This window comes from Pipistrellus kuhlii, unplaced genomic scaffold (genome assembly GCF_014108245.1).
Source record: "Pipistrellus kuhlii isolate mPipKuh1 unplaced genomic scaffold, mPipKuh1.p scaffold_m20_p_10, whole genome shotgun sequence".
Taxonomy (NCBI): domain Eukaryota; kingdom Metazoa; phylum Chordata; class Mammalia; order Chiroptera; family Vespertilionidae; genus Pipistrellus; species Pipistrellus kuhlii.
In genome coordinates, this window is record NW_023425405.1 from 42,027,320 (window position 1) to 42,048,827 (window position 21,508).

Sequence of the window (21,508 nt, forward strand, 5' to 3'; positions counted from 1 at the left end):
TGTCACTTAAAGAAAGCACTTTCTGGCTTCTCTTTGGCATATCCAAATTGCCAGCATCACTGCTCTTGCACGTGAGGCCATTATTAAGTAAAGCAAGCTGACTTGAACACAACACTGTGCTAGCACGACAGTCAATCCGATAACCGACCAATTGGCTCCTCAGTGCCTGACAGGAGGGTAGCATCTACAGCACAGACATACTGGACAAAGTGATGACTCACGCCCTGGGCAGGATGCAGCAGGACAGCGTGAGATTTCATCACGCTACTCAGAACCGCATACAATTTAAAGTTTATGAATTGTTTATTTCTGGAATTTTCCATTTAATATTCTCAGTCCACAGTTGGCTGTAACTGAGACTGCAGAGGGCAAAACCGTGGATTGGGAAGGGTGCCTACTGTAATCCGTTTGGCAGGCACAGTTAGCATGTTCGTCTTCCCTGTGTGTGTGAGCTCTGTTAGGCAGGTGACCATTTCTGCTTACCCAGAGAGTCCTGTAGTACCTTGGACAGTTACCTTAGTGAAAAGGGGATTGCCTAGAAGTATGTTACACTGAATGATTTTGACAATCTGTGGCCAACACTGTTTTGTATTGGCAATGTTATAAAAGGTGAATTTATATTCAATTGACTGTGAAATATTTGTAATAGTTTTAAATTAAAGCAATTGTGTGATTTTTTTCAGCAACCAAGACAGGAAAAAAATGAAGAAAGTGAATTTAATCGGACCATTAGCATTGGTAAGCTATAGTAAATGCGATCGTCGTTCCTTCGTTCAGATTTGGTGTCTTGAATCGATTTACTGAGTTACTGAGCTAGGACTTTAAGACTGTCTGCAGGCAGCGATAGATTTCCCCCTGTGTGAGGTTGGCTCATTGCAGTCACGGCTCACATTCTCAAGGTGGATGACAAAAGAGGCAGGGGTAAGCTGGCTGTGAAACAGAGCAGAGCTGACTGGTCCACAGGGAAATTGAAAATAGGACTTGTGTTTGTACACCAAAAAAACTAACCCATTTCAGAAAAGAAAAAAAATCTCTGTATCCGTTTCACAAAACCCCACAAATTCAGCTTAAAATAAGATTGCATACAACGTGATCATTAATCATAGAAAATTTAAGATAATCCAAGAAAACATTAAATGTAGAGTAACTACTAGGGATTGGATTATGTGCAATCCAATTCTCGATGATGTCCGCTGGTACAAGGCAAGCCAGCATGTTTTTGGAAGAAGTCTGATCTGTTTTTCATTTGTAATATGTCTCAGAGGGGCAGCCCAAGAAAATGTTTGCCCACATTTGATAAATATGTGTTTCAAGTGATGACAGCCAATACTCAAAAGAAGTTGGTTATTAAGTGGCATCCGTTGAATCTCCCCTCCCCCTGCCATAATAAGCAAATGAGTGAAAAGACAGCAAAATATCCTAGGTTTTGAGCCTCTTGGAGATTTCCCATGTCCAAAGCCCCTAATCATTCTCTCCTTATTCTCCTGAAGTTTTTGTCTTCGTAAGAGGTCTTTGTGTGTGTGTGTGTATGTGTGTGTGTGTGTGTGTGTGTGTGTGTGTGTTTGTGTTTTAAATTGAATGCTTTAGAGAATAAATAGTAAAACTAGTTCTGGTTTTAATGCACCAGTTTTAAATTGCCTCTTACATAAAGTAAAATATCCCAAACCTTAAAGTAGAAACATGGAAAATTTCACCTGAATTTAAAAGTTAAAATTTAAATTAAGTTTAAATGTAATCTTTTTCAAACTCTGAATAGTATTTTTTTGTGTCCTGAAAGAGGTTCAGGACAGAATGGTACTCTTTTTCTCCCCTACTTTCTCTCCTTTTTTATTTTTCAATGATAGTTGACATATAATATTATATTAGTTTCACATATACAACGCAGTGATTAGACATTTACAAAACTGTACCATAAAGGAGTTTGCAATGCATTGTTTTGTTGAAAATCACTGAAAAACATCTAGGTTTACTTAGGCTATTGCTATGAAATTTGTGTAATTTTAAACTTAAGCTTAAATACAAACATTTTTATTTAGTAATTTGGAAAGCACTTAAAGCATTCTTCAATGTCATGCCAATGTTCAGTAAGGAGAACATTACACCACAACCAATCCTGTGTTCGTAACTGCAGCCCACAGATCCAAGTGCTCTGTCTCCCTCCCCCGGGGGGGCCACTAAATTGAACCCTGGGGACACAGTTCCCTTTTGTAGCAATTATAGGGTCCCTTTTCTGTTTGCTCTTGACTTTATCTCCTCCCCTGGTTTCGTCCCAAGCTCCACCTGGCTCTGACCTTTTGTCGCTGTTGGCACTCTGGCGTGCCCTGTGTGTTTGACGGTGGAATTTGGCCTTCCCATACAGAACTTTGGGAACTCTCTGAGAACAGTTTGCACACATCCCCCCTCCCCACCATGGGTGTCTGACCTCAGCCTGCCTCTCAGATTGACCCTGTCTGACCCAACTTTTGCTCTCAAGGATCCCATGCCGCCAAGACTGACTCAACATCCATTCTCCCAATGGCGGTTCCTTGTCCCCACAAGGGGGATAGGTGGGAGGAGGAAAATGGGTGGAAGGAAAATATTAAAAAGGGGGGGGAGAGATGCAAGAGACAGAGGGAAAGTATAGAAGTGGGAAATTAAAAGAATTAAGATGCAGTCTGGAAGGCAGAAAAGGAAAGACGAATAAAGAAAGAGCCATGGAACCATTGATCTAAAATGTGGAAAGTGAGAAACAGGAGAGGACTGAAAAGACAGTGGGGGAAAAGTCTTGAAAGCATGGGGACACTGATGGGCTACACTCCACTGTGTCCCCCTCTAAGTGATAATACTAAGTGCATTCATTGTACACGGGTAGTACTAAGACCAAGGTCCTTGGTGCAGCCCGCAGCCTTTCTCCCTCTCTCCAATGTCCTCTCCCACACTTCGCACTGAGCAAGCACTTCAGGAATGCTACACTGTGGAGCTCCCTGAGGATTCCATGCAGTTTCTGGTCGCCTGGGTGTTCTAAGCCTACTGCATCGCTACTGTTGCACTTGGGGCCATGATTAAGTAAAATAAGCTGACTTGAACACAGCACTGAGAATTTCACACAACTGTTACAAATGTGCTGACCTTACATAAAAATCCAAAGAACATGTAATTGTGGAAAAGGGTAATTCTATCCCACAAGGTAAACTAAGTATTATTTTATTTCCTTTTTTTTTTTTTTTTTTTTTTTTAGTTTCGATATTCCGATTGGCAGGATAAATTATTTATGTCCCTGGGCACAATCATGGCCATAGCTCACGGAGCAGGTCTCCCCCTCATGATGATAGTATTTGGAGAAATGACCGACCGATTTGTTGTTACTGCAGGAAACTTCTCCTTTCCGGGTAAGCATTTCTCAACTCCCTCCCCCCGCCCCCCCCTTTTTTTTTAATGCACAGTACTCCTTTAAGTACATGAAGGATTAGAAAGAGACTGTTCTTCATTGTGCACTTGTGTAATGATTTAGCCATCTGGGTGACTTTAGATATCATGGAAGTTATAAAATTCTCAGAAAATTCCTCAACTAGTCCTTTAAGTTTTAAGAAATAGGTGTATGCTGATTGAAAGGATGAGGAAATATACAGAATGCTCTGCCTCTAAATAAAGTCAGGCAGTCACTCTATTTTAGGACGGGGGAGCTGTAACAGTATCCATCCCCTCAGCGATCCCTGGTGAACTTCAGAATACACCAGTCACTGCCAGTACTTCCTAGCTGTGCTCAGCTTGTAGATATGTTTCTGCTTCTCTTTTTTCTCTTCCCACCTTTTTTGTTAAAACTATAGCCATTTTTTGTGTCTACATCTGGATCAGCCAGGTTGGCAGGAACTTGATGTAGCACTTCACTAAAGGGTGAATGGATTCAGCAGGAGAAGGATGCGGATGCACCAAAAGGACTATCGTTACTGAAGGGCCAGAGGAGTCCCAGAGGTTAAGGTCATCTAAAGAGGGGCTGTGGCAACAGCGTGCTAGGGAGGTTCTGATGGACGTAGCTGTTTTTCACATTAGTCAAATTCCACATAGGAAGGAAGAGTCCCATGCTTTGTACCAACCCTAAGACTTCATTCTTCCATGTGAGCATTAGACTGGAAAAGACTGAATGGAGCTTATATATATTATAAGCTCCATTCAGTCTTTTTTTTTTTTACAGAGAGGAAAGGAGAGGGAGAGAGTGTTAGAAACATCGATGAGAGAGAAACATCCATCAGCTGTCTCCTGCACACCCCCTACTGAGGATGTGCCCGCATCCAAGGTACATGCCCTTGACTGCAATCGAACCTGGGACCCTTCAGTCCGCAGGCCAACACTCTATCCACTGAACCAAACTGGTGAGGGCCTGAACGGAGCCTTATTGGTATACATGGTAGAACATAAGGACAAAATACCGATAAAGGAAAGGTAGCTTTCATAGCAAAGAACCTAAGAAAAAGTAGGCCCCCATCATTTGGAGAATATTCGGTAAGAGTTTTCAGGGTTCACTGACTGAGCACTATAATGTTTGTTTAGCACAGTAGGATGTAAGTGTGAATACCTCAGAGAGGGCCTACTTACATTAATAGTGATAAACATTAATGCCTTTTAGAAAGTAAAAGCATCCTTTGAATTTTAAGGAAAGCTCCTACAAAACCAGTTTTTTTTTTTAATTCTCAAGTATTGTTGCCTCTGAGAAGACCCTTTTATAATAAAAATAACCACAATGATAGCAATCTTCTATTGTATTTTTTGTCTGCTGGGTCCTGTTTCATCTAACCCTCACAAGAACAACCCTACACAGTGGGTAATATTATCCTCTGTGACAGATGAGACTAGGAGAGGATTAAAAAACCTTGTCCAAAGTTACACAGATGGTGAGCATGAGGACAGAATTCAAATCCAGGTCTCTCTGCCATCCAAACCATGCTCAAATGAGCAACCGGTATATGTAAATAGAGTATACTGCCAATGTAAATAATCTTGCTTTCTCTTTTAAAAAGAAATGAGTTTGAGAAAGTTAAATAGATTACCAATGCTTAACCAGTGACCAAAATTTTAGCATAAATACCGGAAAGGTAAAATTGGAGTTGATTTATAATAGTTTAAAAAAATATTTAAGGAAATGAGGGGTAGGAGTTTTCTATTTACTTTTTAGAAATTCTGTAGACCTATTATGCATTGGTTATGTAGATGTATAAAGCAGGATGATGTGCACATTCAGGCAGTTAATCCAAAATTGGTTTCAATTCAGGGTTTAAAAAATTCAGATTAACAGATGAATGGGTAAACAAAATGTGGTATGCCAGACAATGGAATAATAGCCTTCAAAAGGAAGGAAATCCCAGCACACACTACCTCAATATAAGCCTCGAGGACATTATGCTAACTGAAATAAACCAGTAACAAAAATACAAATACTGTATGATTTCACTTATATGAAGTATACAGAGTAGTCAAATTCACTGAAACAAAAACTGGAATAGTGGTTACCAGGCACTGGAGGGAGGTGGGAATGAAAAGTTGTTGTTTAATATGTTGAGTTTCATTTTGGAACATAAAAAGTTCTGGAGATTGATTATACAGCAGTGTGTGTATACTGAACACTATTGACCTGTACACTTAAAGATGGTTAATTTTATGCGATGTATATTTTTTATCACAATTAAACTTTTAAAAAATATATCAAATTAAAACAATGCAACACATTGATCACGGATAAGTTAGCATTTGTACTAGTTTTATTAGTCTTGTTTTTAGAATACCAGGATACTTCAACTTTCTTATTTGGAGCAGTTTGCTTGTGTTTTTTTTTTTACTTGTTTCTAATTATGCAACTGAATTGCTTTGAAGCTGAATGTGGCAGACAGCTGGTTTGTGCTGTGCCCAGGACCAAATTCAAGGTCTCTCTGGGGAATGGCACAAGCAAGTGGCTTACAGACCTGTGGTTGCTGGAGTGCTAAGCTCAGCAGAGTTGCCAGCTTATTGTCAGTGGCCTCCAAAGGCTATGACCCTTGGTCTTCCGCAGCCACGTTGGATAGTAGGCCTATTGGCTGTCTCAGGGGATTTGGAAGGGAAAGTTCCTCCCATGTTTTTAATTTCAATGTCCACTCTTTTTGTAGTTTGTGAAAATAACATTCTCATATCTCTTTGGAGAAAACAAAATCTTTAGATTTCAAACTCACTCTAGATCCAGAGAGATCGTTGACATGTTTAGAATTGTAGAGTTTATCACCCCTCATGGAAGTTGGGAGAAGACAGAGTACTTAGCTGAGCCCCCTAGCTTACCTCACAGAGATCGTGTTTATTTAGAGTCCATTCTTTAGAATTGTTGGGTTCTTGGACACCTACATGAGAAGGAAATATTAGAAGGAAAAACAGTTTAAGTTGCAAGAGGGTCTGACAATGATTTATTGTGAGCAGAACCCGTCCCTGTCAACAGGATAAAGTCACTCCGTGACAAGGTCGTTCCCTCACAATGACTCAGTTGTGCAGAAACTATGCATAAAACATTCTGCATCCAAACCTTAAGGACAGAGTCTTTAGAAACAGTTTTTCTGCAGAGTATCAAGAATTTGATATATTTTATGCCAAGTCTATGCCACTGTAATAATCTAGGATAGTCTGTGGGGAAATCAATATGCCCTGCATGTCCTTGCATTGCTCTGGGATTAAGAGGAAAATGTAGCTCTGGCTGGTTTGGCTCAGTGGGTAGAGCATCCGCCTGTGGACTGAAGGGACCTGGGTTCGATTCTGGTCAGGGCACATGCCCAGGTTGAGGGCTTGATCCCAGTAGGGGGGCGTGCAGGAGGTGGCCAATCGATGACTCTCTCTCGTCATTGATGTTTCTGTCTCTTTGGACTTTCCTCTTCCTCTCTGAAATCAATTAAAAAAAAAATTTTTTTTTTAAAGAGAAAATGCATTTTGAGCCCCCTCTTTTCTTAACTAACTGCCTATGCTGCCTAAGCTACCTGGACACAACACCATCTCTTTGTTTTGTGCTGAATTTTCTATATGATAAAGAAATTTTAGGTAGAATTGAAGAAGACAGACATTTATTTACTTTAAAATTCAAAAGTGACAGTTGGGACTCCCTATGCAATGTCTCCTTAAGTAACCCTTACAGTATACAGTTATTATTTAGGCCCTTCACTCACCAGCTGCATGACCTTGGAAAAGTTACTTAACCTCTATAGTTCTCACTGTTCTTATCTTTGAAGGTAAGCATAGAATTAAATGAGTTGTTTTATGTAAAGAGTTAAATGAGATCATTTATGTAAAGTGCCTGGAACATAGTAAATGATCAATTAATATTGGGGAAAACTAGCTGTGGGAACTTGGAAATGAAGTAACTACTCTGGAATTATGTTTATTCATCATCTATAAAATGGGTGAATGCTCTGGGAGTTCTCAAAACTGAATTAGGCAGCTTCAAAGAATTCCCCATTCCCTTGTCATGGAGGCATTCAGGAAGAGGAGAGGGAGAGTTCTCCATGTGGACGCATTAGGATCAAGTGGAGATACTTTTAGAAACATGATCTCTAGGCTCAGTCAAACATTCTGACTTAAGGTGTTTGGTGGGGCCTGGACGTCTGTAATATTGCAAGCTCCCCATGTCATTTTGACAGACAGTGTTAAGAACTTACAAACCAGATAACTATTTGGAGCTTGTTTATGAGACAGAAGCATAACAGGTAGCATCTGAGAGAACAGTTCTACACCCTATCCAGATCTAGAATCCCATGAGATTTCTAGATCTAGAACACCAGATCTGGAACCGCTAATTCCAGTTCTAGAACTCCATATTTCCAGATTTAGTATTCCAGAGCTAGAATCCCATGACTCTTCTAGGAACACATTGTCTCGCCTTTTTCTCCAAGCAGCAGAAACTCTTGGTTTTCTGAGATTCTGGAACTCCTTGGATTACAAATCCAGAACTAGATTGCCCTTCTTGGCCTGGGACTTGAGAAAGAAGTAGGTCAAATTTGGAATGCCATAAATTCTTATTTCCTAGGAGGGAGGATCAATTTGAATTATAATATCCTCACTGAGAGAATTTAAAAGTTTGACATAAGTGTTAGAGGAGAGTAAAACTCATTTAGGATTTCTAAGTTCAAGGAAAAAATAGCCCTATTGACAGCCCTAGCTGGTTTGGCCCAGTAGATAGTCTGTTGGCCTGCAGACTGAAAGGTCCCAGATTTGATTCTGGTCAAGAGCACATGCCTGGGTTGCAGGCAATGATTCAGTCATTGATGTTTCTATTTCTCCTCCCTTCCTCTCTGAAATCAATAAAAATATATTTCAAAAAATTAGCCCCGTACCCATATACCTGGAGGTTTCCCAAGGTTTTGAACAATAATTCTACAAGTACCACAGCTTTAGAATAGCTTTGTCTGCCTCTAATTCCAAACACAGCTCCAATTTGGCATATCAAAGGTACCTATTTAAGAACTCAGAAGGAACTGAACACACAGAACTGAACTGATAAGAACGGGAGTAAAATAGGGCATGTTTCCTCCAGGGTCTAATAGCTGAGGGAGAGCTGGAGTAATAAGCACTTTACTGTGAACATCAGTAGAATTTATAATCCTGAAGGGAAAAGTTATGCCTGGTAATTGATCCTTATAGTAGTTTAAGTTTTAAATAAAATTTCAGCCTTATCTCTGTTTGGAAGAAGATAAGGAGGATACACAGAACCCAGAAAACATGACCTCTGGGTTGTTTATAAAGGAGTAAAGATTAACTAGTTTCTCTCCTAGCATCATGGGAGATGGGAAATCCCTACCCTGGCATGTTTTCTCACCAATACCATAGTGATGATACTTTATCCTATTATTTTGTGGATGCCATAGATATAGTCTGTTTCCTTTTTTTTTCTCCCCCACTTTGTGTTTTTTTTAAGAAGTGAAAATAAGTGATTACCACATGAATCAGTCAGCATAGTATAGTATTAAGAGCTGTACAGTACACTGTTAGGACTCTCAGCCTTTCGCTGGCTGTCTGACTTTGGGTAAGTTGCTTTATCTCTCTGAGCTTCGATTTCCTCATCTGTACAATGGGGATTCCTAAAACAGTCCTACCTCAGTGGGTTGTTGTGAAAATTAAGTGAATTAATATAGGTAAACTGTTTTCAATAAATGCTAGCTATAATGAAAACCAGGAAAGCACACTGACGTTTTAATCAAATGAGCTCAAGTAAATGGATAGTACATTTCCTTCTAATTAATACTGCTTTAAAAATACCAGAATACACTTTTGCTAGCAAACAAGACATGGAACACAGGATGGTGACTCATTGCCAAAGATCATTAAGATCTTGTCTTTTGGTTTTCTTCCTTTACAATGCACGCAATTCAGCCTTTCTGTTACTTAGGTTGTGAGGAAGCATCTCAGGAAAAACACACATATATTAAAATAAAATTTACAGAAGCAAGTATCTGTCAAGTCCTTTGAGCCACTTAGAAAAGAGGGCCCCTTAAATCCTGTATTTTGTGTTTGGGCCATTTCTTTCTTCCTCCTCTGCCTTCTGTGGCTCCTCTCAGCTGCCTTAGGAAGCTGCTCTGCTGAGGGCCGCAGACCCAGAGGATGGTGGGAGAACCTGAGAGGGCTTATCGTACCCATTGGAGCCTCCATGTCCAGCACCTAAACCCTTGGGTTGTTTCCTTGAGTAAAGTGAAGAGTGCGCTTGAAAGTGAAAAGAAAGAAAAAAAAAGATTTTTAAAGCCCAGCAATATCTATTAATAGTTCAACTTTTCAAAAATGTCTCATTTTTGTTTCGTTTTGTTTTTATTTAGTGAATTTTTCATTGTCAATGTTAAATCCAGGCAGAATTCTGGAAGAAGAAATGACTAGGTAATTGGCTAATATATATATATATATACTCTTTACCTTTTGTTATACTCTTTAACCTATTATTATCATTTATACCACCTCCAACCCTAACCCCACCATTTGAAGTAAGTTGCATACATCATGGCCCTTTACTAATAAATACTTCAGTGTGGTTCTTAAGAATAGGATGCTTTCTTCATAACCACAGTAAATTTAATATTGATACTCTACTCTGATCTAATCTGCATTCCAACTTGGTTAGCTGACCCAGTAATGTCATTTACGGCATTTCCCCCCTACTTTAGCCTTCTTGGTGGAAATCTCAAAAGCCTATAACATAATGTTTGTGTGTTTAACGTATCAATTAAAGTTACTGATATAAATGAGTACTATCTGTATGCGATAGCAGGACTGAAGGGCTCTATCTGGAAGATGTTTGTAAAATTATATAAAAGGTATACTTGAAATTATTCAAACTGAATTTATTATTTTTTAAAGATACTAACTTTTGCCCTAGCTGATTTAGCTCAGTGGATAGAGCATCAGCCTGCGGACTGAAGGGTCCTGGGTTCAATTAGGGCACATGCCTAGGTTGTGGGCTCAATGCCTGGGTAGCGGGGCATGCAGGAGGCAGCCTATCGATGATTCTCTCTCATCATTGATGTTTCCATCTCCCTTTCCCTTTCTCTCTGAAATCAATAAAACTATATTATAAAAAACGATACTAACTTTCCTCTGATTTAGTTAAGCCCTCACTCCAAATTAATATAAAATTTTAACACACTATTAAATATCTCCCGCCCAAATTCCGCCAAATAGAAAGGGTGTTTTTTTGTTTGTTTTCTTTGTTTCTTTGTATAAACAATATAAGAAACACTTAACATGGTCAGTCTGTTTATACCTTTACTTGAAATATGTTGAACAGTAGTGAACTTTTTCAGTACAAGATATGCAAGTCTAGAATAGTAATTGTAAAAAAAAAAAAAAAAAAAAAAAAAAAAAAAAAAAGAACTGTATTTGGTGAATATCTATAAATTGTCAATATCAGTTAAAAATTATTCATTAACACCACTCTTTTTTGCAGTTAGCCAAAAAAAATTTTATTCATGTAAATTAATTTGCCTGTCTTCTTATAATTTAAGAAAAGAAAAAGAAACTTTAATGTATATTTGTTGTAATTATTTGAATAAATAATCTTATTTATTCCCAATTCTGAAGATTGTTCCTGAAAGAGATGCATAAAGAACAGTATGTCAGAGAGACTTTCTAATTATTTTCCAGATACGCCTATTATTACTCAGGACTAGGTGGTGCGGTGCTCGTTGCTGCCTATATACAAGTGTCATTTTGGACTTTGGCCGCCGGCCGGCAGATTAGGAAAATTAGGAAAGAGTTTTTTCATGCTGTCCTCCGACAAGAAATAGGCTGGTTTGACATCAACGACACCACTGAACTCAATACGCGGCTCACAGAGTAAGTGTACAGTCAATGTCATCCTTGTGTGAAGAGATTAGCCACTAACTGTGAACATGTGTCATGGGAGGATCTTTAAGTGGAAAAAGTTACTAGATTAAGTATTTGATAGAATACCAAGATAGATGATCTGACAGCCATGTCTAGCACTGACAGCCTATTTTCCTTATCTGTTAGTTTTTCTTCTTAGTTATAGAGTAAGTTTATTTGAGGACTGAGCTCACATTTTTGTATATTTGTTTATCTCTCATGGAGCTTACCACACAGCCTGGCAGGCGTTCCATACTCAGTTAAGATGGTTGAATGAATGAATTCATGATTGAATGAATGAATTCATGATTGAATGAATTCACAAAGAGGCTCTTCTTAGTCATTGGTGACTCTTGACTTACTCATCAATTTGAGGGCCTATGATGTGCCAAACACGAGATATTTGTGATCTACTCATGACCCAAAGACCTCTGCCATCTAGGGCTTACATTCCAGTAGAGGGAGATAGGTGATAAACATTTCTTACTGGAGGTCCTGGCCAGAGTGTAGTAAGAAAATGAGATCAAAAGGGAGTAAAGTCTAGACATTGGGGACCTGGTTGGCCTCAGTAAAGGACTTCATTGTTCACTGAGTGAAATGGCAGCGATGGCATATGTTTGGATCTGGGGAGGAGCCTGTTCAGACTTCCATTTTCAAAGGATCATACTGGCTGTTGTATTGAGAACCGAGTGTATGGAAAATAGGGCCAACGGTAAAAGGAAGGTGCACTTCCCTATTATCGTAATGCTCTTCCTAACTTCTGCTTTTAGTCAGATTGGCTCATCTTCAAAATGTTAATGCTTCTCTTACAGGACTTATGAGTTTAATAGCATCCACTGTAATGATGTTAATGTCTTAGAAGCATGAACTAATCCTGGATTTCTTCCTTTGTACAGTTATTTAGGTGGGGAAAATAGCATTCAAGAGGCTAAGACTCTGAAAGAGGCTTGCAGTGTCTGAATGAGTCTGACCTGTCTGTGTTTGTTAGATGTCTGCTTCACCTTTCTAACTGAAGACCTCCTGCCTGTAACCACTTAGGTGTGATCTTTTTTAGTGACATCTCCAAAATCAGTGAAGGAATTGGTGACAAGGTTGGAATGTTCTTTCAAGCAATAGCCACGTTTTTTGCAGGATTCATAGTGGGGTTCATGAGAGGATGGAAGCTCACCCTTGTGATAATGGCCATCAGCCCTATCCTGGGACTCTCTGCAGCTGTTTGGGCAAAGGTAGGTGAAACAGGCATTTTCCTGTGTGTTAACCCACATCTGCAGTTATTTGAAAGATGCAGGATTCCAGTGCTTGTAATTGTGCAAATCGGTGTTAAATGTCAATTGAAAGCACATTTAGAAGCATGTTGTTAATTCAGTGCTTTAATAAGGAAATTTATTTTTTTCAAAATGTCACCGTTTTTACATCAGTTATAGATTTTTTTCCACTGCTGTTATTTCTTTGGTAAGTTTTTGGGCACAATAGCTAAAATTACATATAAGATCTGTGTCCTTAATTTGAGGAAACTCAATTTTAAAATATAATATACCTCTAAACTATTCTGTGATTATAAAAATTTTAAATAAAGTTTGATTTATTTTATTTATTTTTATTTGTTACCTTGACAATTGAGTGGCACTCTGCCAAATTTGCCTTACACATAACCCCTTTTACTTCAGCCAACACTACAGAAGTGAGAAATTTTACTGGCATTTTTTGCTCACTCTGGAATGGACAATTTTCTTAACACCTTGTGGACCAGTAGTTTTATTGCTAGCTTTACCCAGTGGCCAGATAAGTTTCTATGGAACGAGTGCAAAAAAAAAAACAAATAAAAAATAAAATAAAAAAAACGCTTTACATAAATGTTAAAGGCATGCTTTAAACTTAAATACCCATTGCATTTTGAAGTTATTTATTACATGTTCTTACAAGCTAATATCTTTTTAAAGTATGATACGTTGTAAAACACTGTGTGATATGAAGTGGAACTGAACAAAGCTGGCAAATTCTTGTGATCTGCCCGCAATGTGTTAATAAATTACTGGTATCCATTTTGTTTTTCTTCTTCCTTTACCTTTCTCCCACAATATCTCGTTAGCCATCTTGTTATGCAGTAGCATGCTCAGGCGTACATCTGGAAATATGCTTTCAGAGTCATTAAAAAAAATCACGACAAAATTAAGGGAAGGATGGGCAGTCCTTTCAAAGCCGTAAAGTTTTTATTTTCATTTATTTTGTAAGCCACAGAGGAAAAAAAAAACAAAAAACAAAAACCCGAAATAGATGTGGAACTTGAACTGTTCCCAGAAACGCTTTCTAGAGAATAGCACGTGGATTTCCTTTTCCTGGCGGCTCTGGGGGAGCGTGTCATGCGGGTGGCCCTGCGTGGCCTGTGCAGTGAGGAAGCCCTGCTGGCACGCTGAGTGCACTTGGCTTCATGACTTCTGTGTTTAGCAGAGGACAGGGCTGGGGAGGAAGAGTACCTTTAAGGGTGTGCTTTGAACTCCCCTCCCACACAAAAGTCATGACTGTCTCTCTCCCGTGCAGATACTCTCGGCATTTAGTGACAAGGAACTAGCTGCATATGCGAAAGCAGGCGCCGTGGCAGAAGAAGCCCTGGGCGCCATCCGGACTGTGATAGCGTTTGGGGGCCAGGACAAAGAGCTGGAAAGGTCAGGAAGGTTCTTTGCGCACTTGTACATCTTGTTGTTCATTCTTTTGTGGTATGTGTTCACCACTTTCCTTTTCCTCATATCAATACTGTCCCACGGTAGGCAGGCACCTTCGCGAATGGCTAGAGTCGGACGGCAGACTCTAAAACAGGGTCCTGACCCTGCTATGCCCCGTGGACTCCTTGGGCAGTCTGATGAAGCCCATGGACTCCCTCCTTAGAATAATGGTTTCAGATGCATAAAACAAAATAGGATTACAAAGGAAACCAATTACATTGAAATCCAATTACCAAAATATTTTAAAATTGTAATCTAATGACTATGTCTCTTTTATTAACATACCTATCTATATGATAAAAGCATAATATGCTAATTAGACCAGACGTCCTTCCAGACAGCCTTCTGGATGAAGCCTGGGTTCCGGGTGGCAGAGGGAAGCCGGTACCAACAGCTGGGGGAAGGAAGGCCTACTCTTGCAGGAATTTCATGCATCGGGCCTCTAGTATATATATAAAAGGTTAAGTGACTGGCCGTATGTCAGTCTGACCATCTGACCAACCAGCGAATGTATATGACGCACACTGGCAATTTAAAAATAAACATTGACTCGCATATGCACGACACATATAAAGCTCTCACTGGCGCCAATCGCATGCATATGTTTCAATCTGTCATTGTCAATCGTGAATTTAGTTGTTTTTGTTGACATTCAATGTGAACCACATCATGATTTATTCATTTATCGTCCGACCAACTGACCGGCTGGTACATATGACACGCACTGGCAATTTAAAAATAAATGTTGACTCACGCACTTGTAATACATATAAAGCTCTCACAAGCGCCAATAACACTCGTGTTTTAATTTTATAATACTATATTATATATACTATTCTGACATGTAATTTTTTGCAGTAATGTAATTACTGCACAAATCTTTCTTCTAATTAATTTCCTTCCAATGTGCACAAATCCGTGCACCGAGCCACTAGTTAAATAATAAGAGCTAACCATTGGTCTGACAGGTACTGTAGTTCTGAAGTCGGGGTGTGAATAACACATATTTAAAGATATTTGTAGCAATTGTAACATGATATGAAAATGATCTGGGACTTCTACTGGCAACAGAGTCAGACTTACTGCTCCTACTACCGTGGTTTGTTGCCGGCATTGATCGTGAAAGGAAATGCTAACTTTCAGTTAGAGGTTAATGAAAATAAATATGTAATTTTTTCCCCAGTCAAGTTCCTTGACCTTGGATCCCAGCTCAACTATCTCTGCTCTAAAGGAACTTGATATATTAAAAAAAACTAAATGTCAGAACAAAGCCCACTGATGAAGGGTACTCCCTCCAGCAGTTTCCTCTAAATAATAACACCCCCTAATATAGCCAAAGCATAACTCTGTGTAAAGTATTTTCTTTTGCTGTCCTGCGGAACTCCTGATACCCACAACTCTGAAATAGAAATTCTTGGAAATTCTCCAGCTTTAAAAGCCAAGTTTTCCTCATTTCCTCCATTTCCTTTTCTATTTTTCTATTCCTTAAGCCCTCTTCAAAACCACCACGTTCCTGGTTCTCTAACCTCTCCCTTTTTCTCTCTTACTGCTGCTTCCTGTACACAATAGCCCACACAGACCACACTAACCCTCAGTTGGACCTCAGGATGTGAATGTAATCAGTGCCGCTCCATTAGCTGCAGTAAGCAAGCCGCCTAAGCGAAGGTAACTACAGCATGTCCACCACTGTCACCGGAGCTATGTGTCACATTGGGGCCGATACAAATCTCCCTGTACACGGCTGGCTCAGGGCCCAGCCCAGGACTGGACCTGGCCTTCTGGCTGTCTCCCCAGGGACGCAGCTCTGCTAAGTGAGTGCAGCGCTCAACACAGAAAAATGTACTGGAGAGTTGAGTGCTTCAAGTAATTAAAAGGACAGACACTTTTTGGTGGCAGTATGCATTCTTTGCAAACTAATAAGTTCTCAACATCTCATTGGCTAAACTAAAAAATATATATATGATGCTAGTTTTTTGTTAGAAACAAAAACACCCACTTCATATGTTCGCCCCCCCCCCTGCCAAAGTCTCATTGTATATTCATTGAATTTTTTTCTGAAGTCAGAGAGCTGAAATAAACATTTTTTTATGCTCTCCGTGTCTAGCGTGGAAAGGTAGATTTAATTTAAATTGGTGTAAAAAACAACAACATTGCGATTTAATAGAACTATTCTAGATATTTGTGCCTTTGTATCAAATCATAGAAGCCAGTAGTATGGATTTTAATTACTATTTAGAAATATGATAATAATAGAATTGGCAATGTTCAGAAAGAGATTACATTTGAGAACAGCAGTAGTAATAATAGTGGGAACAGGAAGTGTCAGGTTTTGCCAACTTTGCACCAGCCCTGTACTAACTACTCTCTATAACTTCTGTCGGCCTCAGAATTACCTGGAAGGTAGGCATTATTCGCTTCATTGTACAGATGATGAGACAAAGGTCTAAAAAAATTGAGTAAGAACCCAAATCCCACAAGTAGTGACCACTTAATAACTGTGTATCCTGGCTTGACAGTTGAAAGTCAATTGATCAAAAAACAAAACAACAATAACAAAAAAAGCAAAGTCCTAAGTATAAGAACATGTAAAATTCCTGTCCCTCACCCAGTGGGGCAACAAAGGAAGGATTTTTCTTTTCTCTAGAGAAGAGAAATTAAGCTGTGTTCAGAATCTAAAGAGTTCTGAATAGTATTTACATTTTGGCGTCCTTCTTGGTTGGCGTGGTTTCTCTCCTTCCTCCTTGACCTTGACTTGTGATGCCAGCCATGGAGGGGTGATGAAACTCTTCCATATCCCAGGGAGGAGAGCTCAATTCTGGAATAGCTACAGGAACATTGGCTGGACTGGTGAGGACCAAGGGAGAGGGGGTCCAGGCCAGTGAAGAGAAGGCTCAGATAGGTTCTAGCCTTCCTGAGCCCTATCTGGCTGATCTTGAGTTGGAGCAGTTTCCAGGAAGCTGGGTCCCCCAAGGGATTTCTTACTTTGATGGCTTGTTTCTTAAACCTCCAACACTACAGGAGGTGAATGTGGCTCAGATTATGGGTTGTTTACTTATTATAACGTTTTCCCCTAATTTTCTGGTAGGTATCAGAAACATCTAGAAGTTGCCAAAAAGATTGGAATTAAAAAAGCTATTTCTGCGAACATTTCCATGGGCATCGCCTTCTTGTTAATATATGCATCATATGCACTGGCCTTCTGGTATGGATCCACTCTGGTCATAGCAAAAGAATATACTCTGGGAAATGCAATGACAGTAAGTATTGTTTCCTAATATATTTATGAAGAATCTAAAAAAATTTTTTATCCATCTTCCTTGTCTTTACTTTCATATTCCTCCTTTTCGAAGGATGAGCCATGATGGTAGGCTTTTTTATTCTGGTGAATCTTTGCTCTGTCCTGTGGGCAGAGTTGGCCTTCTAGACTACCCAAGGTATAATTATGAGTAGGGACAAGAAAATAGCATGTAGTAAGAAACATATACAATATGTACAGGAAGTGAAAATGGAGTGACTTTGTGAACAGACAAATATGGATTGGAGCCATCCTCATTCTGTCCTCTATTTCCATTATCTAAGAAATTAAACATTACATAGTGATGGAATGTTAAATTTATATATTATAAAACATCAGCTATCTGAAATAGGAGATGGAAAGTTATTTTAGTTTCCTTTTCTTTTTCAAAATGAAGATAGATTTATTGCAAGATTATAAAAAATAATATATTCTAATTATTAAAAGGATTAGAATTTTAAAAATCAGGAATTACTTAGAATTAGAATTATTCATAACCTAATAATGCATATACATTTAATGAGAACTTTTGGCGTATGTCTTCCAAAAGCATATATCTTCCAAGTGGATACTTTTTTCTTCCAAAACTGGGATTGTATTTCTGTAATCTTTTTTTATAAACTAGAAATAATTTTATGATCAACATTCCATGTCAGTGACAGAACATGTAACCATTCAAACAGTGATCTTTTAAAACCTGAACTTCACCGAAACCGGTTTTGCTCAGTGGATAGAGCATCAGCCTGAGGACTGAAAGGTCCCAGGTTTGATTCCGGTCAAGGGCATGTACCTTGGTTGCGGGCACGTCTCCAGTGGGGAGTTAGGGGGGGTGTGCAAGAGGTAGCTGATCGATTATTCTCTCTCATCGATGTTTCTAACTCTCTATGCCTCTTTCTTCCTCTCTGTAAAAAATCAATAAAATATATATATTTTTTAAAAACAAAAAACCTGAACTTCCTTATATTTTCCAACAAAGGATGCTGAACACAGTCTGTCCCTTTGCTGATGACGTAGGGCCATTATGAAAATCTATCACTTCAAGTTGTTTTCTAGAGTGCTATCTTCAGACTCCACTGAGGTGTTGAGGGCTATTTGGCTGGCTGAGCTTTCATAATTGCTGTGCCTTTTCTTTTTCTCTCTCATTTTGGTCTTCTCTCTGATTGTTAGCAGAAGCTCTCCATCTTGCTTCAGTTCCTTGCTTGCTAAATTTTATGAAGAAAGGAGACTAAATCCTGACTTTGCTGTTTGCCTTTTGTGCAGAGTGTGTCCTCTCTGGTCTTATCTCCTCGTTAGTCGTACGTGGGCAGCGACAGCTCCCCCGTGGGGCTGGAGGGTGAAGTCCACCCACAGTGCAGGGAGCCAGCAACACCCTCTGGGTAAAGGGCTCTAGGGCATTAACTTTGTAACAACTATTTTGGTAGAAAACTTTTGTTTTCCTACTGGCCCTCACCTTATTGCAGACAGTGGAGAGATAACAAGGGATATTTGAGTTCTGGCTATGTGAAGTGTTATTGTTCCTGTCTTCTAAGAAGAGCCAAACTATGTGTAGAAGTTTCACCATACCCAGAGAGAAAGGAGTAATTTCTATTCATTTATGTTGTCTTCAGTTGAGTTATGCTAATAATCTGGATTCCTGAAGCTATATTTTTGGCTTTTCTATATCAATTTATTTTCCTAGTTAATATATATAAATAAATATAAATATAAATATAAATATAAATATAAATATATATTTATAAAGGGAAATGTGTTAAGTTTTATTTTCCTAGTTAATATATATATATATATATATATATATATATATATGGAAATGTGTTAAGTTTTGTGTGGTATAGAATGATTATACAAAAGAATTATTAATCAGTGCACACAAATGTGATTGTGTTTTACTAGTATAATGTGTGAACTAATTCTTATATTAAAATATTATTAAAATGTATATATGTAAAATGGTACTTTCTAAGGAAAATTCCATGGAACCAAAACCTACTATGTTTCATCCTTTAAAAAAAAAAAAAAATATATATATATATATATATATATATATATATATATATATATATATATATAATTTATTTTATTGATTTCAGGGAGAGAAGAGAGCCAGAGAGAGAAAGAAACATCCATGATGAGAGAGAATCACTGATCAGCTGCCTCCTGTACACCCCACACTGGGGATTGAGCCGGCAACCGGGCATGTGCCCTGACTGGGAATTGAACCATGACCTCCTGGTTCATAGGCAATACTCAACCACTGAGCCACACCGTTCAGGCCATGTTTCCTCTTGAACATTCTGTGTATCATATAAATATATAGCTAGAGAAAATGAGAATAATAATAGTGATGGAAAACACTTCCCTCTGGTGGTACTAGCTTCAGAGTCAAGGAAGTAGGTTTGAAAAATCTTTCTGACTCTGTATGAGTTCAGAAGAGCAATAGGTAGTTTCCCAAGCTAGACAAATATTTTAAGGTTTAAGAAACCCATTTGTGCAATGAAATGTTATAGTAACCTTATAAGTTTTCCTCCTTTGCTAAGACAATTTTAAAGGGCAAACCTAAACTCAACCCTTTGTATTGTATATTTCACACAAATCATGTTTGAGATCCTGGGCCCCAGAATGGGGCTTATAACTCTTTCTCACGTTCTTTTGTTCAGGTCTTCTTTTCAATTCTGATCGGAGCTTTCAGTGTTGGACAGGCTGCTCCATGTATTGATGCTTTTGCCAATGCAAGAGGAGCAGCATACGTGATCTTTGGTATTATAGATAAGGTGAGTCAATTATTGTGATGCTGAAAAGTTCCTTGAGGCTTGGATAATTAAGTCTGGCTTTAGGTTAAATGTCATGTGAACATTAATTATGTGAAATTAACAACCTCTTGTTAGTAATGAATGAAGCAAAATGCCTCTTATTACTATTTCTAAAAGTGCATCTTTCATATAACAACCCTGATCTCATTTTCGAAAGGTACTGCATTTGTGTAATTATTAGAGTTCAGAGCAAAGATGTTTGTCTTTCTAGTTTTTTTTTTCCCTTTTCTCTTTCACTTTGTGGCCAGATTAAGAATACGATTTCTGTACAGAATGGGAAAATTATTGGTGGAGCCAAAATTGACAGTATGTTTTACTGAGTTGCCCCCTTAAAAAAAAAGTGATCACTGCATGTTTGATATCATTTTGAATTAACTATGTTGATTGAGTCAGTTGACATATTTTAATATGTCACTGCTTATACACAGATAAACCCGAAAAGAGGATAATTGAAATTTGATCATTTAATTCAAGCAATTCCTCCTGTTTCATTGATTGAAGTCATGAGAAAATCGTTCAGTTTCCAAATTTATTGAAAGTTTACATTGGCCATAAATAACTTGCTTTAACTAGTTGTTTAGTCAGTCTTCTTAATCCAATCCATTACATTTATTATTTGGAAATAAACTTATTTTCTCTAAATGATGAAATACCTGGCTATATCCATTATAATATGTTTTGTTGTATAAACATGAATATCTGACCATTTAGAAATTTTATAAGGGTATGCCAAAATCTTAAAGAAAAATATTGTACAAAATAAAACTAGTATGTCATTATTATCTTTTAAAGAAATGCCTGTTTTCTGAGAATAAACATTTCCTTAAACACACACATAATCTCTATCTAGGGTTCTATCTTATGGGAGGGAGAGTGTGCCATTCCAGGTATTATTTTTGAAATTTGCTGAATCATATTCCTTAAAAATGCAATTGTTTATTGTATGATAGATTAGTCATTGAATTTTGTTTTATTTAGAATCCTAAAATTGACAGTTTTTCAGAGAGAGGACACAAACCAGACAACATCAAAGGGAATTTGGAGTTCAATGATGTTCATTTTTCTTATCCAGCTCGAGCTAATGTCAAGGTACTGTAAATAGTATCTATAGGAATTCCTAGCACAGGTTGAATGTTTAATCAACTTAAAGTATCTAAAGCCTCTAATCTTTTGATAGTTATGTGTGTTTTTCTTTTTGGGGTTATATTCCTTTATTTGATGGTCTTGTAATGAAAAAAGTTGAAAGTTTTATTATTAAATTATTTCTTGTTTTCCTGCAAGGCTGTTGCTTCACTGTCTAAGAATAGCACCAGCAAACACAATTTACTGGAAAATTAAGATAGTGTTGTTCATCATCT

The 21,508-nt window shown here is 38.2% G+C and overlaps 1 protein-coding gene across 6 annotated transcripts in view; it reads left to right on the forward strand.

Annotated features, from left to right (window-relative positions):
* Positions 1 to 21,508, forward strand: part of LOC118714339 (phosphatidylcholine translocator ABCB4) — a 150,441-nt gene that overhangs the window by 87,535 nt on the left and 41,398 nt on the right. For 2 of the 6 annotated variants that reach the window (XM_045578485.1, XM_036429537.2), the window contains exons 3-11: positions 681 to 738; positions 3,218 to 3,368; positions 9,786 to 9,843; positions 11,104 to 11,295; positions 12,380 to 12,551; positions 13,864 to 13,988; positions 17,131 to 17,302; positions 19,998 to 20,111; positions 21,129 to 21,239. In XM_045578485.1, coding sequence (XP_045434441.1) covers positions 681 to 738; positions 3,218 to 3,368; positions 9,786 to 9,843; positions 11,104 to 11,295; positions 12,380 to 12,551; positions 13,864 to 13,988; positions 17,131 to 17,302; positions 19,998 to 20,111; positions 21,129 to 21,239 — 1,153 coding nt within the window. Of the gene's footprint in view, positions 1 to 680; positions 739 to 3,217; positions 3,369 to 9,785; positions 9,844 to 11,103; positions 11,296 to 12,379; positions 12,552 to 13,863; positions 13,989 to 15,622; positions 15,711 to 17,130; positions 17,303 to 19,997; positions 20,112 to 21,128; positions 21,240 to 21,508 lie in introns of those variants that run through there. The other 4 variants (XM_036429538.2, XM_045578483.1, XM_036429541.2 and 1 more) reach the window with 4 other exon arrangements.